Below are 27677 nucleotides of genomic sequence, written 5' to 3'. Positions count from 1 at the left end.
AAGCAGAATACGCAACTCTAATCAGGATACTCATAACCTGCCAGCTCTAGCTCCAACTTGAGAAGACTTTGTATTTTCACAGATGCAGCTGCCCCAGGTGTCAGTTCCCATCAAGGGTAGCAGGGGCTCAAAGCATTTGTTTTCTGAAAATGAGCATCTCTGGATGGAGTTTCAAAACACATAAGGATTTCAAAACAAAGACATCTGGTAATTTGAGCAGCACAATGGGAAACATTAAGGATTGCTCCAAAACACATTTGTTTTCCTACTAACCTTTGATTTTTCCAGCTAAAAAGTTCTTGGAGTTCAGAATCTGATCCATGTCTGAGCGAATGGTTCCTTCGAGAGATTTTGCAAACTCTCTGCACTCTTCTTTCAAGGTACTCAGTCCTTCTGAAACCTGCTGCTGGACTAAGCCATATGTTTCTTCTACAAACTAAATTCAAATTAAATTAATAAGCAAAGACTAGGATCAGCACATTCAGACAATTAGTATGAGAAGCAACTACTCTGGAAATATTCATACTTACACCAAACCAGGCCCGCTTCCTGTCATTCCTCTTTCCTTTCATTTTAGGCAGGATCATCGTCTGAAGGTTAGGAAGGAGTTCCTCCATCACAAGGTTGCTCAAGATCTATATGGTTATGAGATTAAAATGACCTGTTCATACATTGTTTGCCATCTAAAAACTGAGCACTTGCATCACAGAATGACATGTAAATATAGGCAACCCCAAACACACAACAGCTTAGCTGTCCCAGGTTGCCAAGAGGACTGTTTTTAAAATATCAGGTATGAATTCCATCTGAAGAATCTTTCTCTGACAGGTTTTGAAAGACCATCAACTAACAACATGAACCAAGATGACAAACAAAGATGTCTATCAAAATTTACTGTATGCTGTTAGAAAGATTGCCATGTGAAAAACAATGGAGCTAAAATGATTTACGTCAGCTGTATCAAAAACATTTGAAAAACTGTTATAATGACTGTTGCTTCTCAAGGCTGACCTTGTTCTGAGACACCGATGCCCTTCCCAGAAGCATCATTGAGGAGAAGTTGTTCTGAAGATTCATCACCCAAAGGACACTTCTAATAGGAAAATACCTTGCAGCAACAGTGGTGTAGTGGTATCATGCAAAATTCCCATTCTTGTTACCTGCATTCAATTCCCAGCTGGTGCAAGTAAGTTCTGCAGCTGTTCCCTGAACTTCTAAGCAAGTGCTGGGGCAAAACAGTGACTTTTTCCTGTTTTTAAGAAGGGTAGAAAGGAAGACTTACAGAACTACAGATTGGTGAGACTCCCCTCTGTGCTTGGAAAGATCATGGAACAGATTCTCCTGGAAGCAATGTCAGGGCACATGAAGGAGGTGGTCCAAGGCAGTCAGCATGGCTTCACCAAGAGCAAATTATGCCTGACCAGTCTGGTGGCCTTCTCTGATAGAGTGACCGCATCAGTTGACAAGGGAAAAATGACGAATGTAATCTACCTGGACTTCTGCAAGGCCTTTGACATCAAATGCGGATCACAAGCCAGCAGTGCGTGCCTGCAGCCCAGAAGGGCAACTGCATCCTGGGCTGCACCAACAGAGGTGTGACCAGCAGGCCGAGGGAGGTGACTGTGCCCCTCTGCTCTGCCCTTGTGCCCTTGTGCAGAACTGGAGTTCTGCATCCAGGTCTGGGGCCCCCAGCACCAGAAGGATGTGGGGCTGTTAGAGTGGGTACAGAGGAGGCCACAAGGATGCTCAGAAGCTGGAGCACCTCTCTTAGGAAGAAAGGCTGAGAGAGCTGGGGATGTTTGGCCTGGAGAAGATTCTGGGGAGACCTCACTGCATCTTTTCAATACTTAAAGAAGGCTCATAAAAAAGATGGGGAGCAACTTTTTGCTTGGGCAGATGACAATAGGACAAGGGATAATGGCTTTAAACTAAAAGAGGGCAGATTTAAATTAGAGGTTAGGAGGAAATTTTTCACTCAGAGGGAGGTGAGGCACTGGAACAGGTTGACCAGAGAGGCTGTAGATGCCCTATCCCTGGAGGTGTTCTAGACCAGGTTGGATGAGGCCCTGGGCAACCTGATGCAGTGGGTGGCATGGGAGGGTTGGAACAAATTGATCTTTAGGGTCCCTTCCAACACATTTCCAACCCTTCCAATCCATTCTATGATTCTATGACTCTTGACCCAAAAAAAAGCAAGATAGAATGATACTGATGTGGATCTTTAGGAGTATTTCTTGTGAACACCAATTTCACAATTCACACAAGGATGGGAGGTCCCAGTAAAACCTGGTATCCCCTGGAAAGGGAATACAGAAATTGGGGTAATCTGTAGATCAAATAAATCTACTCTGATTTTTTTTTTTCAAGAAGTGTAGCATAATACAAGAGATTCATTAGCTCCAAGGCTATCCAGAGGAAAAAGGGATAAAATGAATAGCTGATGGAGTTCGTGAAAAACTTTTCAAATAATTACTTCTGTCAGTAAAACTGGTACAAATACAGTAAAATTTTCACATTGTAGAATTTACATACATTAAAATCTCCATTCAAGTATTTGTGCTGGCATGTAGAAAAACTAAGGAAAAGTTATCGTTGCCCCACTTTTTATTATTTAAGTATATTGTCTGTTTTTCATTGCTGTATTTTTCTAAATCAACACTGAGTACTTTTCCCTTTCAGTAACTTTCTCAGTTTGCAGCAGGGTTCAGCTGTAGAAGAGATGCATCACCCTTTCTGAACCCAGCTACTAAGTGGCAACTCAGGCTTGCAGCTGGTTCCAATCAGAAATAAAAGACATCAGACTGGGAATACAGATGCTCACAATTTGGGGGAGCGGTCAATACGCTGGCGGGCAAGGCTGCTATTCAGAGACCTAGACAGGCTGAAGAAAGAGGTGGGCCAAAAAACTCATAAAGTTCAGGAAAAGCAAATGCACAGTCCAACATTTGAGATGGAACAATCCCAGGCACCAGTACAGGCTGGCAACAACTGGCTGGAAAGCAGCTTTGCAGAAAAGGATTTGAGCATCCTTGCAGACAGCAAATTCAGCATCTGTCTGCATGGTGTTCTTGCAGCAAAGGGCAACAGCAGGTCAATGGAGGAGAACATTACCCTTTGTTCAGTACTTGTCACACCACATCTGGAGCAGTGTCCAGTGTTGGGCTCCCATTACAAGATGTGACACACAGGAATGAGTCCAGCGGAGACCACCAAGACAGTCAGTGGATGGAGCGCATGACATGGGTAGAGGTGGAGTTGCTCTGCCTTAAGAATAGAAGGCTCAGGGGAGGCCTTACTGCTGTCCACAGCACATATTGGGAGACACCGTGCAGACAGACCCAGACTCTGCTGGGAGGTGCACAGGGAAAGGATGAAGATGACAGCCACAAGCAGAAACAAGAGAAAATTTAATTAGAATCATAGAATCATTGAGGTTGGAAAAGACCTTCAACATCATCTGGTCCACCATCACCCTACTACCAATGTCACCCACTAAACCACATCCCTAGGCACCATGTCCAAACTTTCCTTGAATACCCCCAGGGACGGTGACTGCACCACCTCCCTGGGCAACCCGTCCCAATGCCTGATGACTCTTTTTGAGGAGAAAGGTCTCCTAATGTCCAACCTAAATGTAATGTCTCCTAATTTCCAACCTATTGGTTATTAAAAAAAGATTTTCCCATAAGGGTGGTTATAGGAACAAGCTGTGCCATCTCCTGCCTTGGGCATCTTCAGAACTCAACTGCACAAGGCCCCTAAGTTGGCTCTGCTTTGAGTGTGGGACTGGCTGGATAACCTCCAGAGATCCCCTTTTAACTAAATTATTCTCTGGTCCTATAGCTCTCTGGATAGCCTCACCTAACTTTGTACAGAAGAAACTTCAAAGTCTGCCGCCTTTGATGCAGATATAATCAAACAGTGCGAGACAGCTTCCTGGCTTCATTCACCACACCCATTTCAGAATTTCTTTCTCTCACCAAGCTTTGTCCAGAATCACTCACTTCCATCAGGCTTTGCACCTCTTCTGCCTAGGTCTGAGCTACAACTTATTTCTTGCTCATACTGCTTGACACCCCAAACTAGCAATACATACACAGAGTTACAACAAACACAAGTCTTTTGTACTTGTCTAGTGTGTCCTCCCCCCCCTCTTATTTATTTTTTTTTTGGGGTGGGGGGACAGGAGTGGGAGGGGGGGACATGACACTTTATCCGTGGCCTGAGAAAGCTGTGAGACCTCTCTTCCTTCTGCGTTTTCCTCTTGTTGGCCAACAAGGCAATCCACTGGGGTTGCAGAGGGAGGAAGTTCATTTGGGGATCTGCCCCATTTCTATTTCTTTGTGATCTCGGGTCTCTGAATGCATTTCCTTTTGGGGCATCTAGTGGTGCTGGGGATATGCTGGATTCTTGAATTTCTCTAAGTAAGGTGTCTTAATTTTGACCTCAAGACTTCAGTCCCATGTTTGTTTCAGTCATTACTTGTACTCATGATTCAGAGGAGGGGCATCTTGTTTTTTCTGGACACATTTATTTCCTGTTCATAGATGTTGCCCAGGTATATTTGTACCGTTTCTTAGTTACAGAGGCACACCTGCTCATTTATGATGACAGAGGCAGTACTATTGTGCACATGCTATACAGAATGGCACATAAACCTTTAATCAAGGTTTTTCATTTGTCCTGACAGTACAGCACATATAAGGTTGTTCACAGCACGCTGAATGCTTTGAAGTGCAGTGGAAATCTTGTAAATCAAAGAGAGACATAGTAACCCTACCAAAAAAAAGCAGAAAAAGTGAGAGAGTAGAGTGCCAGTGTTTCTTGACATGCAACCTCACATATTACATCTGCTCGAGCAGGTTTTAGACGTAGTTGATACTGCAGTCAGTGAGCAACACTGCTTCCTCCAGCTGTTATACCAAAGGGCTCTCTGGATGCAAGAACAACTCCCTTTGTGGTGACATGCTCCTCCTTTACTGCTATAAAGAGTTCAATGATGCACCAAGAACACGATAGGGAAATGGAAGAAATGTAGACAGCAAGAGTAATAAGAAGGGGCTCTGACTGGATGCCACATAGCATAACACAAAGTATTTCATTAGCATAAAGCAATCCCTACAGAAATTTAACACAATGGCCTACTTATTAATACACCTATATCTACAGTATGCAATATCCTATTGTACTCAAGTACTTATAGATTATGCTACAGCATCATTTGGATTCAGCTACCCTGACTCAAATATACCTATCAAAAACAATGGACTAATTCAGATCCTAAACTACTGAGTCACTTAAAAGACATAATCTCCTGAATAACCCAAACTGGAGCACCACGGACAGAATAATAAATGTGACAACTGATCAAACACATTCTGAAGAATCTGAGCTCTACAGCAACATTTTTAGGAAGTGCTGGACTGGGTTTATATTGCTCTACTGAAAGGTACACCATAGGGGTTTTAGTTTTTTTAATGCCTTATCCATCTTTATTTGATTCACCAATAAGTTATTCTACATTGATGTAGTATTGATCAATGGAGTTATGCTAGAATAAAGTAACAGTGTTGTAGTGCTCTCACTGTGTGGCTGTTCTGTGGCTTGTAACAAGTGTTGTCAAAAAATCCCCAGTTTTAACCCTCTCTTTCAGCACTTACCTACAGAAACAGCACCTGTAATTCAATATATCCTTTGTTAGTAATAAAATATTAAAAATGAAAAAGAACCAAAACAAGGGAAAGAAATGCTTACAACCCCCCAAAAACGTAATAGGTCTTCAGCTGAGTTACTGCATCCTTGCTTTGCTACCTTCATGTTGCAGTACCAAGGCAGAATTGCATGAGCTAATGAAATGACTGCTTCAGAAAATACTGTGGAGAGTCTACCTTTATAAATGAATGTCAGTAGATATATTTATTGGCATTCTGCAGAAATCTTTAAAGCAACAAATTGTAGCCTGCTTGTTCCAAACCATTCACTTAGCTTGGATATTTGCCTAAAACAATTATTATACTGGATCGAAATGGGCATGACAACATGCTCTAAGTAAAGAATGAATTACTGTTAAGAAGATAGTGGTGTAACTACTCTGGATGTCTTCTGATTACAGTTCTCTTGAGGTGTATGGGTTATGAATAAGGAGTTGGCAAGAAGCAGACAAAATAAAACACAAAATGAAACTAGCTCTATAATAGCTCCGTAACTTTTTGGAGGAGGGAAAAAGAGAAAAACCCTCAGTCCCTCCACTGGAATGATGGAACTCTTTATTTTGTGGTATTTATTATCAGATGTTAGCAGAAAACTTCAGTCCCTGACATGACAGCACCAGGAAAGACACTGCTTATAAATTCTTTTCCAGTTTCCACATTTTTCAGCATTTCCAAAGTATACTTTTCCTAAATAAATAATCTGGTTTCTCAAAACAAAACCCATTTTGTTTTTTATCATGAACACTATCAGACTTTTCTCCATTTTCCCAAAGGGATGCCAGGCTTCATCAAGGAAAACACCCAGCAGCTGGTACTAAAGTAATATTTATTACTGAGCGCTCAGTGCTTTGGAAAAAAAACATATGTATAAGTCAGGGCACAAATAATGTCTTAATTGCACTAAAATACACCTGGAGTGATGCCAGAAGGACTGGCAGAGTTACTTCATCTGCCATCAGTGCTTCAAAGCTGCTCGCTCAGGTATGGATCACTCACTCAGTATGGATCTCGACCCTAAGCTTCACATCTCATTTCTGAAGTACTGAAACACACAAATTTTTGGTGTTCCCAGTGTAATTGTTGCTACCCAATACTCCATTTCAGAAGGCTAGCACGAGAAGTAGGTCTATCAGTTTGTCTGCTCAGATCTAAAAGCTTCACTCTCAAAGAACAGGGAAAAACAAAATGATGAAATTCTTCATAACACGTGCATTGGTGCCTTTCTGTTCTCCATAAAGCCTCATCTCCTGCAATGGTATCTGGAGGCATTGGACCACAAGTTACTGGAAACTGCTGTGTTTAGTATCAAAGGTAATAGCAACAGAAGAAAATACGTTTCTTATCTACAGATCTCAGAAGGCAGAAAAGCAGAGCACAGTCCAATGCAGCAGACAGCAAGTGTTTGCTGCACGCAAACCGTGTGTTCTGAGTTTGGAGTATAGCACTTTTGGTCTCGCTGATTTACCAGAACTATAAACATACCAAATGTGGGAGTAAGATACAGAAAGTATAGAAAATACAGAAAATACAGAAAGGGTAGAAAGTACCTTGTTTTAGAGACAGCATTTATTCACCCACTGACAATGTGGTAAATACAGCTCATATAAATAAAGTAGATGAAGGTAGAACCTTTTGTGGAAATGTGGCCATCCCAATATTCCAGCATGAGCACCACAACTTTAGTTCACTGCACACTTTCTTTCACTTTTTAGTTTAAAAAAATATGGAACAGTTTATTAAAATATAAATGTTTCTTACATATCAATAAGAAGTGTCTTGAAATTTTGGGAACTTCTACCTACTAGAATTTTTTTGGAATGTAATTTTTTTCCCCAAGAGTCTTTACAACCTTCACTACCCTCAGAGTTGCTATAGCCAAAGCGTCCCCAAATTAGGATGATATTCTTTTACCTCTTTTTCATTGCCAGTTATCATTTCCCACGTCCCATAGTGGCCTTTCTCCTGCCGGAAGAACTGAACGGCTTCCAAGAATGCCTCAACTTCATACGTGGTCTGCTTGAGGAAATCTGAAGGGAAAGAAAAAAGGTAGTACAAAGGATTTACCCATAAATAACCTTTAAAATAAACATCCTTTTTAAATCCATTTTCTTATTCCATGTGCATCCAGCAGAAATATTTTCCAATCATTTACTAAGCCTGAGTGTTTGAAGACCTTTGGGGTTTCATTAAGATTCAGAAGCTTAATTTTGCCACATATAAACTATCATAAGCCAGCCCATTTAAGCTGATAAGTAAAACCAGTATCAGCAGGTAATAACATAGACCACACAGTAAAAGATAACAGTTTTACAGCAAGCTTCGTATGCGGGAGATTTTGAAAAGGCAGTCATTAACACATGAAAGCTCATCCCTTACTTTTATACCTATAAGCTACGTATGATGGTACATGGGCAGACTTTGACAGCAGGTCCTAAAGTTGGGAGTTTCCGCTTCTTACATTTAAAATAAAATTTTATGAATTTAAGGTAGTGATAATCATCTGAGAAGCAGCACATTACAGCATGCTGCATGCCCTTGAGAAATTGCTAAACCCTGACTTACTGCTTCCCAGAAATCTTCTATTTCATTGTTTTATTATGGAATCGATGATCAGCATGATTTTTTCATGGGCATACAAAAACACAGACCAGGACAAAGTAAGCTCTGTGCTCTTACCAATTAAGAACAACATTTCTGACAAAACTGCGTTGCTTTTCCCCGATATTTCAGGCATGTTTAACCACAGGTCAAGTTACCATCCACAGCTACTACTGCTAGATGGCAGCTTGTCCCAAGAACATGAAATGAAGATAGCCTGGGGGCACTATGCTGTACAAATGGGACTACAGCATGGAAAAAAATGAAAACAAGTGGCTAAACTAGTTTGCTCTTATAAATACCGGATAACCAGCCATGCAGCAGTAATTATATCTCAGGCAATTTCTTCTTTCCAATCCGCAAGACATTTGAGATAGTTGCAGTCAATAGTCTCCTTCACATTACAGCACATTAAACCACATCTAATGAAGGCTGCAATAGCAGTCACACATTAGAACTAGTTTGCCATAATCTGGGGAGAAACAGTCCCTCTGTCTCAAAATGTGGAAAAGCTCCTTAGAGCCATGAGGCCATTTGGCAAACCTGAGTAAGAATTTCAGGCTGAGAAACCACAGCTGAAATACTTCAGGAATTTGAGCACTGCCTTTGCTGAGTCAGAGCTTCAGGACTACTGTAAGGATTATTATCTTAAGGGAAAAACAAACTGATAGCAGTTTATTGTCACCTCTTCAAGGTTAACTACTTACAGCCTTGATCAGCTCAAGTCCTATTGTGTGCATGTTAGAAGGGAAGGGGAATGTTAATTCAAAGGTAAGTATATTGCTTTTCAAGATACTGATATGTATAAGCAATTGTTATGTGAAGTCAGAGAATAAATTCTCAAGCCTTGCCTGTCAAGCAAGACATATCTTTGACTTGTTTGTGAAACCTTCTAATGACAAAAGCTTTATAGAAGGCTTGTATGCACACCAAGAGCAATACAGGGCTTATACATTATGGGGAACACAGAAGATTATCTCTACAGTAATTCCCCAAATGTCTCCTCCATGCATTTTACACAAAAAGGAAAGCAGGAGAAACGTACAACTATTTTACCAATGCTTCATTACTTGAAAACAGCATTGTATCAGCTACATCTGCATGGTGGGCAATGAGGTTTAAGATCAGTGTCAGAATTTGCTCTTTCAGAGTTTTCCCTGAAAGCAGTCACTGCTACGGGAAGGTATGCTACACAAACTGAGACACAGTGAACATTCTCATGCTGCCACTTCGTAGATACCATTCCTGTTTAGCAGGTATTTGGAGGTCCCGAGAGATCAATTTCTTCATCCCCACACGCTGATCAATCAAGAACAGCAGGCACGTAAAATCCCAACCATTTACTCACTGCTATCTCCATGATTTGTAGCATTTTTAAAAGCAAATCACAAACCAGGATGTTAAAATACCAGTTTAGAAGTTGTAGAATCAGCCTGTTCACTGCCACGAGAAGAATGTCCTCTGACAGCAGCTTTGATGAAAGAAGAGCACTCCACCTGAAGAACTGTATTGCATCTAAAAACTTTTGTCCTCCCAGAACTAAACTCTGGATATTCTGACCAGAAGAGAGCCAGGCCTGGCTGGGGAGATTGCAACTCCTGCAGTCCTCCCATCATGACTCACATGTTTTCCTTCTTCGCAGCTGTGCTCCCTCCTAACCAAAAGGGACAACAGACCATCCAAAGGGCTGGATCTTGGACCTGCTGAGGTGACGATTTGCCAGGGCTGACAAGTCTCCCCTCTAAGATCATCAAGTTTTGAACTGTGTACTCAAGGGAGTATTTTCTCTATTATGACTGTCCCTGACCCATAGAAAAGTGGAAGGAAGATGCTAAAAGAACAAGAGCAATTCATTTGAATAGTTCTTGGGAACAATATCAAACTGTAAATTGCATAAAATCCCAAATCATAAATTCTTTCCTATACCAGTAAACACAGGAGAACATCACAATTATGGTAGTCTTACTATAAAAACAGCTCGAAGTAGAAAGGCAGCTTTATCCTTCAAGGCTTACTGTAATTGCTTTAAGCATTTTTTTCTCACTTTCTATAGGAGGAAAGGATTGCATCAGAGATAAGACACTGAACAACTACATCCATCCAGCATTGGCCCATGCAGAAGCTGTTGGCAATGGAGACAAGACAGAGGCGCATTCATGGGATATGGCTTGAGAAAAGGGAATTGTACCCAAGCTGAAAGGAGCTGCAGAGCACATTCTTGGGGATTTCAGCAGGGAAGAACCAGGGCTTCTGTAAATCAGATCTAGCAGTTTATGACAAGGCTAGAGGACTGAAGACGGATTGGCAGCCAGCTCCATTATACAACAGCAAAGTAAGGAAAACAATGAAGAAGCTGTTGGGGTAGCCTTGCTTACGTGCAAGAGAGAGGAAGGCGCGTGGGAGATGGAAGCAGAAACTGCAGCTGTGAACAGGGCAGGTGGTAAACCCTTGTGGTATCAGGAACAATTGTTCATCAGCAGAAAGGATGATGAGTGCTTCACTGTGAGGCTTCCCCTTCAAGTGATCTGGCTGGCACCTATTGCCAGTAATGGGTCTGCCCCTGCTGCTTGCAGAAAGAGGAGCATGCCAGGGGAGCTGGGTGCAGAGGCCGTTGTGGATCATCCATGTCCGACTCTCACAAAACGCATGGGAGTCATCTGGTGGTGTAGTGTTTTATTTCCATTGGTTCCAGGCTCCTTAGAAGCTAATCTGAGATACAGTGCCGCATTATGTGTTTCACAGGTAAAGGCATACGGTAACACACATCACTATTCTTTCCATGGAGCAGTACAGGACTATCACAATCCACTTTCTTCCTTGTGCCATCTATACAGCTTTCAAAACCAGAAAAAGCTGGAAACATCTGCTCCACATGTGTGATGTACCTTATTCTCCTCTGCTCAGGCCAGCTGCTGCCTCCCTCAAACTGGAAAAATGTACTTTTCTTTTGGGTAGCCTGGGCAAGACTGAATACTTAGTCTCATTTCTCAAGTGCACATGTATAGCCTTCTTGCTCCACCTTCCTGTTACATCTCATTATGAAAGGAAAAGCCAGGGGCAAAAACATTTAATTGTCATTGGACAAGAAGCAGTTAGCAAGCAAATCTTCCACAACAACAATGCAAGCCATAAAGTTTACTGCATGTCCGCCAGCACAAGGCTGGAGAGGCTTTACGGGTACCAGACTCATGCTACGTGCTTAATCCAGGCTCGTCTGCACTTGGAAAGTTACCCAAACAGCTTCTCCAGCTGCTAATGGATATAACATCTGCACATTTGTGGAGAGCAAAACAAAATTCTCCTTGGTCTATTTGATTTTAAAACAAGAAAAGCCACATAGAGACTGTCTTTTAATACCCAAGTGTGGAGCTTAATTTAAATAACATACACAGATAAGATACCACTAACAATACATTCCTTTTATAAACATAGAATACAGGCAGTTCATTCATAGAGTAACTGCTGTAAAGTTCCTATTGAAAAGATGGAAGGACAACTGGAAACACACTGGCTTCATAAATCTCCCCACATTTGCATGTCTCACGAAGACACAGCTGAGTTTGTTCAGTACTGCAGAAAGGTGTCTAAGGAGTCTTGTAGACATGAACTTCCCTGCAGTGTGTAAGTAGATTAAAACCTTCTCCCCCCACCAAAAAAAATCTCAAAGTTTAATTCATCAAAACAATGCACAAAAGACCGGGCTCCTCAACACCCACTAAAGAGTGCAGTGGGCACTGATGAATTCTTGGTGCCGAACCCTTAACTTAGAAGGCCCCATGCCCAATTTTAGCTGCATCTGATGCTTCTGCCACTGTTGGATTTGCTGTCTCTTAGTGAGGATCTCCAGGCTATACACTTCAGGTCCTGTTCATCATTTGGCAGATGTCTGGTTGTATGGTCAAGTAACAGAGGAAATCTTCAGTCTCAAGTTACTATGTGCTCTCCCATGACAGGCCAACTGCGCCTCTGTTTGAAGATACACATCTTGCTGGCACATCATTTACAAGCCCTTTGGGACAGAGGATGGGCTACCAGAACAATTTTTGTGGCTTACAAACACTTCTCATGTGTCTAAAGACAGCAGTGAGAATTAATTGCCCTGGTGGATTCAGTCTCATCGACAGCCATAGGTCTTGTACCACCGGTCAAAACACTGTGTGTAAAAACTTCTAGAAATAGACCTTGTTATCAGAGATGAGTACCTTAGATCTCACTGCCTCTAGATAAAGTTGTGGATTTTCAGCAAATCTGGACAATAGGAAATCTGTGTTCGACCATTCCTTTCAAATTTGTTACCTGTATGTATTACAGGCTGCTGCATCAGGTCTCTCGCTGATGATTAATCACTCAGATGCTCATTTTCTTAGTTATGGATGAGGGGAGGTGCCTCTTTAACATTACATATCCTAACTTGCCAGGCTAGCTGTTAAAAAGTGTTTCAATACCCAGTTTTATTTGCAAAGTAACAGTTACTAGTAAAACTATTAAAACTCATTACTGCAGCATGAAAAAGTAGACTAAAATGGTCATGCAACAATCAGAATGGGAATAAGTGTCTGAAGACACAGGGCATATCATCTACTCACTTAACAAACATGAAGTCAACAAATAAAGTCTTCCGATAAGCAGCAGCACAGCTCATTTCTGTACCTCTCATACAACTGCATGGAAAAGGCTGTGTTTGGGAAGCTCAGGCAACGTTTCTGCAGCTCCTGGTGGGACTGCAGTCAGATGTTATAACCAGACAGCAAGAATTTTCCACCTCCCACAATTTATGGGGTGGTTTGCTCTGCTGGGACAACGAGAGTTCACAGTTCCCTTCTGCATCCTGACTAATCCTGCAAACTGGGACTCACTCATTTTTGGACGTAGCAGCAGCATTACAGCATGAAGCTGTTCAGACAGCCAAGGAGCTGCAGTCAGGATATTTTACGATGTGTAAAAACTGAGTATGTCATCCTTCAAAACAAATGCAGTGCCCATATTGCAATCCTGCAAATGCCCTTCTCCCTTACAGGTTTCTCTTACAGTAAATTTATTACTTTTATTGTTAATAATAATGCAGGGGGATATTGACTGTGGACAAAGTGCTTCACCAAATCTCACTAAACCACTGAGAGTAATCTAAGCTTTACAGCTGGCATTTTGCAAAAAGCTGAGGTCCAAACAAGACATAGATGAACCAATGCTAAAACAGAATCCAGAAGCTTCAGCGCACAGAGCAAAGGTTTTAATTAAAGAAAAGCTGATTCTGACATAATGCCCATCATCTGACTACCAAAACTCAGAAGAAATTCACCCTGGCTTCCTCTGCTTCCTGCAGCATCGATGACATCGATGTGTATGTTCCCGAGCTGGAGAGCTGTGTACAGTTTAATGTGAGAATCTGTATTCAGAGAGCATTACTTTCCATATGGTTCCTGAATTCTACCTGCAGGTAACTCTGTTTGATAATAGGAGCAATCTGGCATCTAGCAATGGCAGTATTTATACATGATGATCACATGTAGGCCCACAGGTAGGATGGTTGCCTTGCCTGGCTCCTCCCTACTACCCTCAGTAACTGCAGCTTTGGTCAGATGTCTCTTCCTCACATATGGGAAGTGCTAACAACCTGTTATTCTTATTTCCCTCTCATAACACCACAGGACCCATGAATACCACCTCAAATCTTCAAAGTGACAGACTGACCTCAGCTAAGGAGTGGGGAAGTCAAGGCAGGAGGATGCACACTGGAAGGTCGTAAAGATGGCAGCGAAGTTGAGCTTGGTGGATTTTCGCTGACTGGGAGAGTATTTGGCACTTACTATAATTTTGGGGATATGAGAATTAGTAGAAATTGTGTTTAATTTTATATGACCTTACAGTAACATATTCTTGCTTCCTCATCTATTTGGTCAAAGCCTGGCTTAGATGAAGGTAGTGCCAAAACATCTATTTGTAGCTGTTTCTTCCTGATCCTGTTATGTAGCATTTTTCTGGGACGAGAAGTATCTCCAGTTGTACAGTAATGGCGAAGGGCTGTGCTTCTTGTGATGCTATGAACAGAATAGTAGGAGGTGAATAAAGCTCAAAAATATTTGTGAATTTCAGTGTTCTACCTTTGGTTTTAGCAGTCTCAAAAGATGGTGCTTCCACCACTTACTATTTCCACTGGACATTACCCTCAACAGGACAGATTTTATGCTAAGAAATGCAAATTAAACTTTTCTCAGTTCTCTTGCCCTTCTGAGTCATCCCCCTCTCCCCTGGCATCTGTTTCTTTAAAATACATTTAGATTATTGTGTTTCCTCTGTTTTGCATTAAACATGCTCTTCAATTAAAAACAAAAAATCTAATTGAGTTTCTTTTAAAATTCAGCTCTTTTTAAACAAACACTAGTAAAAAAGAAAACACACGGCCCAAAACTAGAGGGAGGCTGCTGAAAAAAAAAAAAGGCTTTATTTTCAGAAAGTGTGGTGTCTTAGCCATCTCACTACACAGGACATTTCTATCTCTTGTATTGGTACTTGAAGAAAAGCTATTGCACAGTGCCAAACACCAACAGATTTGGGTGAAGGCATCTGGAGAACATTAGGGAATAAGAGATGTTCCTGCAGTTAAAGAATCATTCTGCCAACTTCCCACCACCACAATTAGGGGACGCCCATCAAAAGAAAGTAAATGAACATGACAAAGAACAGTTTCCCTTTCTAAGAGTGATCTATTTAGCCCAGGTTTCCTATAACAGCATTTTTCTGGTAATACCTGCCTGGGGTTTATTTGCTGTGGGTAGCGACTGCAGTGGTTAATGTCTGTTGCTCATGCAGTTTCTGTTAACGATGAGCAGTTCTCTACTAGGAGGTGTGTGAGTGATACCATCACACAGACAACGACAGACAAGACGCAGAGAATTGCCAAAGAGAGAGCCCAGACCCTGAGTCTGTTATGCACAAGTAAGCAAGACCAGCCTATCATCCTGTTATCAGATGGCAAAAAGCAACCATCCAAGTTCTCAGCACATTTCAAGAGTTGTTGCTTGTAAGATATTACCAAAAAATGGTAAGAAAGGTAGTGGCCAACATCTCCAAAAGGCTGAAGTTATGAAAAATTCTGTCTCCCAAGAAACAAACATGGTCCCAACCCAAAGAGAAAACTGAAGTGAATCCATCTGTCTGAACAAGGAGAGATGAGAAGAGCTAAGGCACTGGATGTCAGGAAAAGATGGCTTGCCTAGGGCTTGTAATGCAGCTATGGCCCCTCCAGAAAAAAATTATATGAATAAAAGGACGTATCGTTTAAATTTACAAAATGGAGTCCTGTCATATTACTACCCCAAATTGAGATCGAAGTGAAGTATAATGTCCTGGGTCTGAGAAGCATCAACCTCACAGCTCTGATGTTTTCCTGAGAGCAATGTAGTACCGTATGATTCACAGACCATGTGGTATAAAACTGCTAACCACTAACAGAAGCTAAATGAGGTCATTTCCAAGCAGGATACAACCCTGCAATAATACACAGTATTTATAGCAAATAAAGTTTTGCAGTGCAAGTTCCCTCCTAAATATTAAAGCAGCATTTCAGATGATTGCTTTGCAGCATGCAATGCCTGTATTAAAGCTGTTCAAAGCAGCACAAGACAGATTACATGGCACCTCCCTCTGCCGGGAACATCAGGCTGGTGTTTTATAGTCTAAACCACAGATTCATTCATCTCTGATAATCTCCAAGTGCTTTACAAACCATCTCCTGTATTCCTGGTAAAGATGAGCATTCTGTTGCCACTGACCTTTGAAGCCGCAGCCCAAATACAGCCTTACACCTGCACAAATGGGTATCTTCACAGCTACTAAACCAAGCTCAGGTGGTGGGCACAAGGCAGTGTCTCCTCTGCACCACCCCCTGCTTTGTAACATATAAGAGAAGAAAGATAAAAACAGGGTGTGGAGGTGACAGAGGTAGGAAGAGCACAGTCACAATTAGGATTTTACACACGTTAATCATCTTGTCATTTCAGAATGAATACACCTCCCACAGACTGAAAATCCCAACTACAGTACAAGCCAGAGGGGCTTACTGGAAAAGTCAATCACTCAACAAAGGAAATAATGTGCAGAGTAAAAGCATCCCACAAGTAGGAAAAATAGTCTCACTTTAAGCAAATTATACATAAAATTCTATATTGCATCCTAAAACATTTCATGGGTTTTGTAGCACCCCATAAGCCATGTCAAACATATTTATAGGAAAATGGTTTTGAATGTTAAGACAGTGTTAATACTTCTGTGGCAGTTTACACACGTCTTTTGAATGCATATTTAGATTTGTGGATAAGGTGAGAGACATAGCACAAACCAGCCATCACCTCAGCCACTCATGTGGAGTACAGGAGATCTGATCTTGTTAACCATAGAGTGATTTAATTAATTAAAGTACAGCAGCTGCAATGAGAGAAGTCAAGATGCAAGTCCCAGCTTGGGGACATACAGGTGGAAGGCTGAACACTGCTTATGTTATACCTTTGCCCAGACCCAAAATATCATGCAAACCTTCAGAAAGATCTCGCTTTCATCCTAGAGAAAAGCTATTTTCCTTTAACATTAAAAAACAAAACAAAACAAAACAAAACAAAAAAAAACAACCTGCAGGGTATCAAAGCAATTGCAATTTCCTACTCCTTTCTACTTTAATTGGTCATTCTGCACAGTTTCTGAGAAAGATAATCCTGATAAAGATACCTGAACAAGAAAATTCTTTCCTTCAGCTGCCCTCCCCAGAGAAGAAAAGCCAACCTGGCTGTAACATGAAGACTCAAAAATCTTTCCAAAGTCCTATTTGGACTCATGACAGATGCCTTGCTCTGTACAGGGATAAAGACAAGCAGTACAGAACCAGGTTCAGAGGCAGGGATTTGCACGTAGCTGGTAAAGAGGATGACAAGGAGAAGGAAGTGTCTAACAAAGACAGTATTTCTCCTGATACAGCCAACCTTTCCTTCAGCTTGAATATTAAATGTCCTTTTCTCAACCTTTACCAACACTTCAGTAATTATTTTGAATTACAGACCAAGAGTTGGTAAGTCCTGTACGTACTATACACACGTCCATGTAGGAAAGCTACAAATAATTATGAGAAAAACAACTGCGAGCTAAACTTAGAGTTGAAATAGGAAATATGGACAGAGCTGGTGGCAATCCAAAACATTACAGAGATAGTAAACCTGATGCTGTCTCAGCTCTCCTATCATAGCCAAGCTGTGCCAGAATGTCCTGCATAAGGATAAAAATGACATTTTGTATTTCTCTCTTGCCTAATACATTTCCTTGTTGTACTTCTTTAATGTATTTTTTCTCTACTTTTTTAGTTATGGTGAAATTGGAGATGGCAGGATATGGTTTTGAAAGTCCCCTAGCTTCCTGTGTCATGAGGGTGTTTATCAAGATACGGATGTGAAATCAAACCAGATGAAAGAATATGAAAACAAGAAGTGAAACTCTGCATCTCCCAGAATTAGCTAGTTATATTTTCCTTCCCATTACGTAGACTTCCCTACATCCCAACACCAACTGGTTGGCCCTCTCTTTTAACAGCAAATACCAAGTGAAACACAATAGCTGGTAATCTTGTATAGGAAAGGAGAAGCCTACCTAATGAAAGAAGGAAAGGGAAGGGAAGGGGAGGGGAGGGGAGGGGAGGGGAGGGGAGGGGAGGGGAGGGGAGGGGAGGGGGAGAGGGAGAGAGGAAGGAATCATGAAAACTGAAACAAATATATCAAAATATTTGACACGATGCAGTAAAGGGTCTTTAAAAATAAAAAAATTCTACTGTGGTAAACAATGCGAATTATTTACTAAAATCAATAACCCCACACTGGCTACATTGTGAATGTGTCCCAACTAAGATCAGAACATGTTTTCTAGTAGCCCTTGAACCTGCATCTTCTTCTGACAGCTCTCTTTTGTCTTGACACATTTGCCATTTTAAACATTTATTTTTCAGTTTTGCTGAAACACTGAAGGCTTTATGATCACCCTGGGAAAATACTGCAAGTCTTGCACAGCACAAGGACAGATAAACAAATGTTGAAAGCTTAATTGTGTAGCACTGTGCCCAGAGAACTGTGCTTTCTTCTTTGTATGTGGAATTATCTCTAGGAAGAGTCATCACTAAATCCTATTACTCTTCACCACATTTTATGATTGACTCCTCTGTATTTGCTGGCTTAGAAAAAGCCTCTTCTGCCATGAGTATTTTTTGGCTCCCCAAGTTCCCTGTTTAGAGACTTCCCCTGAAAATTATCTTTATATATGCACATTCAAGTCATTTAACTAATTTAGCTCACCCTTTCATTCATAATAGTCAAAAAGCTTAGAAAGCAGCAAATATGCCCATTATGTTTTATATCCTATGCCTTAGGATAAATTCAATGAGCAATGAATCATGGCATTTCAGAGCTGCATGCAATGTTCCTTAAAGCAGCCCACTGAAATCCTTAATTATGAAGGTGTTGGTAGAGAACTGGACAATGTGGAGGGAAGGAAGCTTTCTGATGGAGCTTTTGTAAAGAAGTTTTGAGATAACTGCCAAGATTAGATAGCAGCACCTCTGTACTGAGTGTGCAAATTTACAGTTAGCTTTTTTTTTTTCTTCCCTAGAAGCAAAGTTTCATAACTATTAATTTTAACAGGAGAAGGGCCACACACTGAATGGTAAAAACAAATTTTGAAATTTATTTGACTCGAACTCTGCTGGAAAAGAGTATCAAACGCAAACATAGCTTATGTTAGGGTTGCCAAATCTGGCAGCACCAGTAGCTGCAGCTCTTGTGACATCCTTCCCTACCTGCCCCACAGATGGGTCCATGCTTTAGTCCCACGACAGTAACTCTCAGGCCCCTACTTCTCTTCACTAGCTGGCTTAGTCCCTCTCCCAGGTCTGTCCGGTTGCTGCCTCCCACACCTCCTCTCCTACTTGCCAAATATTCTGGATTGATTTTTGCTGGTGAGTGAAGACTATATACGTGCACAGCAGGTAAAATTCCATGAATCATGGCACTTCAGAGTTGCATGCAATGGTCATTAATGCAGCCCACTGAAATCCTTAATTCTACCTGGTATACATGTACACAGGCTTCACTCGCAAGCAAATAGCAGTGTGGGGCTTGACTGGACTCACCACCCTCCTGTTTACACCTAATTGGCCCCCTTCATCTCCTTTTTCCTCTGTTATTCTGTCAGGGTTCCTCTGCTGCTCCCTGGGTATTTGTGTTTTCAGCAATGAGCCCTTAATCACACATCCTCACAGCTGAAAACCCCCAAAGTATTTGGATCTCCTCTCCAAATCCTGAGGCATCACAAAAGCCAACTTGCAAAGAGCAAAAGGGGAGTTCCCCAGATGAATCACTGAACTTGGATGATTTCTGTACTTAGATTAATCCATCGCTCAACTTTCAAAATCAGGCTAATTCACAGAATCTCGGTGTACACATCCTGTTCAGTTAGAATATTTACGGTACCATGGCCAATCTGGTCCTGGTTGGTTTAGCCACATTTTAAAGGTTTTTAATATGTTTTATCTGAATTGCACTCAAGAAGGGTGTATAACATTGCTCCTTAAACTACAAACCCTCATCAATTAATATAAAGGAAAGGTGAACACAATAGAAAATTTGAGGGGGAATGAAAACCCCACAGTCCACACACCTGAATCACAGCTGCAAGCACTAATCCCTAAATCCAAACATGTTTGTAATTATTCTTCTGACCAGGAGTTCCGACATAAAAACCCAGAAACACAGGACGGACCAGTTATTTAAGATGAGAGACTCTAAAGAGAGTAAATAGCTGAATCCCAGAGTAGCTCCCATGTCAAAACCACACGCTGATTCACTCGAGGTTTGTGTTCAGTGAGAGACGGTATTTAATTCTGCTTCCTGGGAGAAAACCGGTTTTAACTAAAAACTCCTCTGAATTTTTGGCTGAAACCCAGTAAGATACACTCCTTTCCAGAACTCCTAGTGTTATTTTATAGAAAAGACAGAAAGGCAGCCTCTGATCAGACATTACATCTGCTTTTCTCCTGCCCTTGCCAAATCTGCCCTGGCAATGAAGAGATGGGGAGAGTGCTGCCTTGGCCAGTGCTCCTCATCCCACTAAATTCTATTCCATAATCAAACTTTAAGGATTTTTCACATTTCTTCTCACTTTTCACTTTAATATAAGAACACAGCTTACATTTGTATCACAAGCTTTATTAATCTGTAGTATTGCTGCACGTATATATAACATTGTCAAGTTGTTCAGATGCCCGTCTTGTGTGGATGGAACTGGTTGCAAATAAAGCTTAAAAAAAAGTATTAATAAAGTAATATATCAGTCACACAGGAACTAATATAAATCAATATGAAGTCCTTTAAAAAAAAAAAAAAAAGAACACTGAAGAAGTTCACTTCAAGGGCAGAGCTAAGGTTACTGAGGTGCAGGACAGTGATAATTTTTCCACTGATGACACTTTGGTTTCTAGGAGATGGTACAACTGCAAGAAATCAAGAAAATACTGGGTCCCATTTACTTAGCTATAAAAACCTGTTCGTGTTTACCATTGTAACAGTAGGTCTTAATACAGACTCTCTTTATCTCCCAGTCTGTCAAGCAGAAATAATGTGACAGAAAGGATGAGCCTTGATAAAGGTACTCTGGTGTCACTAAAAATCTTCTGTTCGATAATAACTTGACCACAAAAAAAGCTGAGAGGAATAAATCCTAGAACAGATGCATAAATGAGCAACAGCTGAGCCATATGAAATATAATAAAACACAGACTTGCAGGCACTGAAGATGGAAAAGACCTGTTAGGTCATCTAGTCCTAGCTTTTGCCAATTCAGAATTGTGCCCTAGAGTGATGTGCTGAACTTTAAGGAAAAAAAAAAAACAAAAAAAAAAACACACACAAAGGCTGCCAAAATCATTTCAAGCCTATTACACTTGCTCCAGAATAGGGAAACAAAAAACCCAAACCTAATGAACAGGCTTCGAGTCATGGAGGACTCACAGTGCCAGGAAAACTTGATTGTATCCCCATCTCCTTACCAAACCCTGGTGAGGAAAAAAGGGTTAGCTTTCCAAAGTCTGGCGCATTTTCATACTGGATGACCACAGCTAAAAGCAGGCTAATCAGAACTGTAAATCACAGAGGCTGGCTTTGCCTTCAGGCACACTATGGGAACGTGGGTTCCTCTGCGAGCTATAAAAGGAATATTTATTGAGACTATAGACTTGAACTATTTGGAAGTGCCAAGTGAAGGTGTGTTCCTTCTAGACTGTTGCCTCTAGCATATGCTAATCTAGTAATGAAACAGTCTTTATGGTCCCCATGACTGGGTATTTGCTTACCACAGTGTTTTAGCCCTCAGCCTCCCCACGCCTACACAGATTTGTATCAGAGATGCTTTGTCTGGTTTGTACAACACTGGTAGTGCTAGAACGGCACGCTGAGTCTCTCCACCTTCAGAATGAGCATCAGGACTGGGAGTCCCGCATGTCCTGCAAATAAGGTGCCTGCCACCAGCCACCACCCAGCCCTAGGCACATAACTGTGCATCTTAGGGGACTGCCTAGAAATAGAATTATGTGTGTTGTCATCAGGGAATGGAGTCTTAGAGGGGACCAGGAATATCTTTCTTTGGCAGTGGAGACAAGACAGAAGAGGTGGCAAATGGGAAGAATCTGGGGAGGACAGCGTGAGACAACTGTCTGAGGGTAATAGGGTGAAACTGATGACCAGCAGACAAAAGCAACAGCTAAAAAAACACTGGCAGCAACTGCTGTAAGCAAAACAGACCGTCTACACATTGCACTCTCAATTCATCTATCTACAAGCATGGGCTTCAGGCCCAAGTAGATGAAATTGTTGGAGAAGTTTCTCTGTTTCCATCTCCCATGGAGGGCAGTAGGAGTAAATGGGACTTGAAAGCAACACTAAAGGCATGGAAGAGCCTGGACATCAATGGGGGAATCAGGTCAGCTTGATGAAAAAAAGAAAAATCACATCAACTCACTCATCTGAAAAAGTGAAAAGCACTTCTTTTTCTGAAGGATCCAACTCATAAAGGATCCAAAGCTCTTCCACTTTCATGAAAGCAAGGTTATTTTTATATTCCTAGCAAGTCACAAGTTTGTGTGTTTTTTCAAATTTTATAGTCTAATGTACTCAGAAAGTCATATTTAAAATGTGCCCTTGTGCAAACAATCAATACCATGTCTTACATAGGTTTCAAGTTCCACTCACAAGGCTCTACCCTGGCTGAGGACTTGAGCTGCCATCTCAACACCCAACAAGAACAGAAAATGTTTGGCCATTGGAGATATATGTACAAGACAAGACTTCAAATGTGTACTGGAGGACTGCGTTCCCTCAATGCTGTACACACATGGTCTACTAGATTTATGCTGCATTTGCTAAGCTTGCAAACACAGGTGAGAGTTTGACTTGCAATGTTTAGTAAACAACTCGTATAATTTTGCATCAAGATATTGGCTTCACATGAACTGACAGAAAGGAGAGTGCCACTTTCAAAGTCATTCCCATGTCTTCTATTCCATGCTTACTACATTGCAGCTCAAATCCAACCCAACAGCTCTCAGCAAAGCAAGAAAAAGGGGTATGTTAATGCATTCTCTCAGGCAGTGAAAATTGAACAGCTTTCATAAGTGACTTTCATTTTCATACCTTTTTTTCTTTCTTTCTTTTTTTTTTTTTTTTTTTACTATTATAAGCTACTTAAATTTTCACTGGTGTAAATGATGTACAGGCAGAAATCCTTTTTGTACTCACCATGATTTGAGTGTCTCACGCAGTCATTCAGCACCGCGCTGAACTGCCTCTGAGCCTCTGGCTCCTGGAAGCAATAGTAGCTGTGTCGGGCAAATGGCTGCCACAGGTACACTGGGAACTCTCTAGGCAGCTGAACGAAGGGTTGAGCAACCTCCTTCTCGCTTGACCCTACACAAAACACATCTCAGCTTAGAATTTTCTGCTCTCTTGGGGGCTGGCTCTTTTTCTCTTCTATGACAGCACAGACAGAACTGTTAAAACAAGAGACCTTTGCTAGAGTTGAACAATGAATGTGACATGTCAAAATCAAAATTTAGAATCAGAGGTCCTGTCTTGATCCAAGTGGTTTGGGAGGTTTCAGTGGGACACAGCTAGGACCAGCAAACTCAGCTGGCATCAGCCACCTACCTCCCTGTTATACTGTAGCAGCTTGATGTCCTCTTGTTTTTATATTCAAGGTAGACAGAAGCTACATATTTTTGGTAAAATTTCAAGGAAAACTATGTCACTGGACTGTAACTGTTAGGGAAAAGGTTTTCATGGCAAATAAGTAAGATACTGGGCAACTCTGTGTCTTCACACAGAGACCATAAAGGAGCGTACAGTTCTACAGCCCATGTAGAAACAAACTGCATTAAATTGTGAAGGAACATCAGCAGTTTCCCTGTGTCCAAGATTTTCAAACAGAGCTGCAACATGGCCTGACGGACTGTCACTTCAAGCCCTTGATGGTGAAGCAAAGAAAGCATAAAGTATCTGCAGTTGCAGCCTGACCTGAGTCACTGTGTGCAGGGGATACTGTACAATACCATTTAGAGATGAACAAATATAACTAATCTTGTCTCAGTGCTGTGCATCAAGAGCTAAAAGACGTTCATCTCAGCATTGCACAAAAGGGCAGAGAGGCTGTAAAAGAGTAACTGAGCCACTCTTTGCAGAGGGAGAGCCATGAGAAGGCCAAAGTGGCTTTGGGCTGCTCCACATTGCTCATCCCTGACTCCTCTGGAGCTGTGGTGACATGCTAAGGACACCTCTGGGCTCTGCTGCCCCATGCCAGCCTCTGACCATCCTATGCCAGTGGTACCATCTTGGGAAAAGGTGTACTGGGGACACCTCCCAGCACTCATAAGTCAAGTAGTATGAGACAGGACATCAAAACAAAACAAAACAAAACAAAAAACTTATCTACTTTTTGGCCCTATCCCTTTCCAAATTTGACTCTACAACATGGAGAGACCTGGTCCCTCAAACACTGAACTTTCTTCATCTTCAAGGACTGGAGTGGGGGCAGGCAGAATCCCAGCAGTTCCTGTCACAGAAACAACAAATCCAGCAACAGCAACCTTCCTGCCGTCTCTGTGGGACATATTATCAACTGTGAATCAACACAGGCAGCTGGCATCTAAAAATGGAACAAATAAACCAGGAATATGAACAAAGCCTGCAAACAATGGTAGTGTGGTTCCTGCTCCGCTTCTGCACAGCTTCCAAAGGGTTTGTGTAGGGATACTGGAAAAAAACACAGCCAGCGTTTCTTTGAACTTAGTTTGTGGCATCTTCTATGCTTGTCCACTTTGAAATTAGGATTTGACTCTGTGCATCTTTTGTTAATCTACTTTAAAGTCTAGCCTCAATGTCTGCCCAGAAGTGGCTTGTGTAAGAAAAAGAGCCTGAGGTTTGGCAGTTAAACTTTTACCAGGGCTTACCAACAGGATCTGGAAAATGTTTATCAGACAGTAAATTGTAATCTTCTTCTGAAGTCAGCACTTTGCCCCCTGCAGGAACAATATGATATTTAGGGCTGAGTCCTTTCAGGTAGGCCTGGAAAATCAAGACAGAGGGAGTCAAAACTGAGATTTAAGGAGAGGGAAAACACAAAATAACCATACCATTTACAAAGCTAATGCATGCATTCCCCAAATGAAGGAGGTTTTGTCAGACTGAATTTCAGATATATTCATCGCACGTGTCAAGTCTAAAACATCTTTAAGTAAAAAATGTATTTAAAAATATTCTCTCAATGCTTCTCAGCCATGGTGAAGAGTCAGGGACTGAAAGGAGGGGAAAAGGATGGGATTTTCTGCTAAGCTTTATTTGTTTGATTTGTCAGCCAGGGCTAGTTTGACTACAGCAGCCACATAACAAAAAGCCTCACTATACTAAGGCTTGAAGCAACCCAAAAATTTCTACTTAAAACCCAACCTGGTGACCTATTATAATGACATACAAAAAAGTGTTCTGTGATATTCAAAGGAAGGTTCAAAGTGCTGTGTGATTTGTGAATTTATGCAAATGTCTATGGCCAATGAAAGGTACTTCGTTGTACCCTCAGGCATCCCTATCAAGTTCCAGCCAATTCCACAAGGCTGAAGCAGCCTTTCTGGAGACAGCATCTCATCTATTACTGCTTAAAACAAAGACAGTAGCAGCAACAAATTCATCAGACCTTGGTCTTTTTGGGAGTGTAGAAGAACATAACAGGAAGGAGAGTTTACCTCTTTGGTCTCAAAGCAATCCACAGTGTAGTCATTTTTGATAACAACATATCTGTCCTTCCACTTCTTCAGGTCCTCAGCAAAATGCAGCAACTCTGTTTCATATAAGACTGTCCCAGCTTCTGCCTTTGGCTGCAAAGACAATTTTCTAGATTTGAAATGACTCTGTACTACTGGACATTTTGAAGCTTTTATTTCTGTAAGACTGCTACGAGGGCTTTTCAATCTTCAAATGAAATCTGGAGTAATGCACATCAGTTTGAACCAGGCAGATCCTACACGAACAATCAAATTCTTGTAGTTTGTGGTGATGAGGCAGCAGAGAAACTCTGCCTTTCAGCACTACCTTCAGATTTCTGAGGCAGAGATGTTCGTATGTACCTTTCAGTTGATATGCTGAATGTAAAATGACATAGATCACTATTGCCTACTTTCCAATATGCACTAAAATATTTCTTTGATGCAGCAAAGTTTTGTTACAAAACAGTCAATTATTTCACATTTCTTTGTAATACTTTTACACCTGTGCTCTTATAATTGGCACACGTTTTTGAAAGACACTGCTTTTCTATCACCGTACCCTCTACATCACATCTTTTCCCTACTCATTTCTAGAGCATCAGAAATCCATGATTTTGAACACAGCCAAAAAATTAGATTTAAACCTTCTTTATATTAAAGGTTGGTACTCCACATTTTCCTCTAATAAGGAGACTTTTGTCTCTCTTTTTCTCTTGTGCTCTAATAAAAAATCAGCTCTCTGTAGCTTATTTCACAGAGGGGATTATTATCATCTTCTTTAAAGAATCCTTTAACCATGGCTGAAAGGATTAATTGAGTTTCCTACCTAAATTTCTGCCCTAAACATACAATAGCTCTCCCAACATCCTTGCAAAACCTTGCAATCATTGGGAAACAACTAGTTTTGCCCAAGTGTACAACTCTACATTTATGAAATGCATACTTTGTACCAGAAACATGTTAAGGTTTTTCTCCTATGATGTCCTCCCAAAAGATGTACATTGTAAAACAGCCAAAACTAAGAAAAATTTTCAGAAATAAACTTTAAACCCACACCCAAGTACATCTTTTCCACCTAAAACTGAACCAAACCAAATCCAGCATCCACACTTGCAAATTTATTGCGTAAACTTGGGTGATACAAACAAAAGTACACATACAAAATGTCCTAGATACCCATTTATTAGGTATTTAAATTCTGTGTATTTACATAGAGAAACATCTAAATAACTTTGCAAGAATTATGGACTTGATTTTTAGAAGCTTTGAGTATCTGTACTGCCTATTAACATTACTTGAGGGCATTCAACACTGGGGAAACAAGAAAACCGAGCCCAGTTGGTAGCTAATATTCTTCCAGATCACGCTTTCCATACCTTACAACTACTAAATGGGTTATTTAAATAGTTAATGCATTAATTATTTCATGCAAGAGGGCAGAGCTGTATGGCAGCTTCTGGATGGGGCCAAGCCCACATGTCCTCCTACCTTGGTTTTGAGGAACTGTGACTGGGAGTCACGGTGCTGCTCCAGCTCATCCTGCACGTGCTTGCAGAAAGCCACGGTGTACTGGCGTTTGTAGTGTGGGCTGAAGTTTTTTATGACAGCTTCTGTTTTTCCTGAAGCAGAAATAAAGATTAACTACATTTAATATACATTAGCTCAGGAACTGTAACGCAGAACCAAAGCAGTTATCACCACCAACCTAAAATATTGTCCAACTGTACCAATGGCCACTTTTTGCACAGCAGGTCAGGAAACCCTCACGGAGGGTTCATTGCATTCAGCTGTTGTGATAACACAAGCACAGATTTTTTGATATATTTTTTTTTTAATTCTAGGAGTGACAGAAGTGGGCAAAACATACCCCAAATCCATTACTTTAAGTAAAGATGCTCTATGTCTCTCCCAGGAACATACTGCCACAGAGTCAGATGTTTGATAGCTGATAAGGTTTCCAAAGAAACACACACAATTGGTACTGGATAGTGCTTAGATATGTTACCCAAATTTATCACATAATCAGGTTTTAAAGC

General features: G+C 41.1%; 1 protein-coding gene across 1 annotated transcript in view; it reads right to left on the bottom strand.

The window, feature by feature from the left end:
- The window catches only part of NIBAN1 (niban apoptosis regulator 1), a 65554-nt gene that overhangs the window by 11738 nt on the left and 26139 nt on the right, over window positions 1-27677 (bottom strand). The window contains exons 2-8 of the mRNA XM_082765552.1: window positions 27130-27260; window positions 25621-25752; window positions 24832-24946; window positions 23126-23293; window positions 7623-7738; window positions 531-635; window positions 274-436 (exon numbers count right to left, since the gene is read on the bottom strand). Coding sequence (XP_082621678.1) covers window positions 274-436; window positions 531-635; window positions 7623-7738; window positions 23126-23293; window positions 24832-24946; window positions 25621-25752; window positions 27130-27260 — 930 coding nt within the window. The remainder of the gene's footprint in view (window positions 1-273; window positions 437-530; window positions 636-7622; window positions 7739-23125; window positions 23294-24831; window positions 24947-25620; window positions 25753-27129; window positions 27261-27677) is intronic.

Source organism: Aythya marila (genome assembly GCF_965140915.1).
Source record: "Aythya marila genome assembly, chromosome: 8".
NCBI classification, from domain to species: domain Eukaryota; kingdom Metazoa; phylum Chordata; class Aves; order Anseriformes; family Anatidae; genus Aythya; species Aythya marila.
The sequence above is the reverse complement of the archived record's forward strand: the minus strand, read 5'-3'. Positions and strand labels throughout refer to the sequence as shown.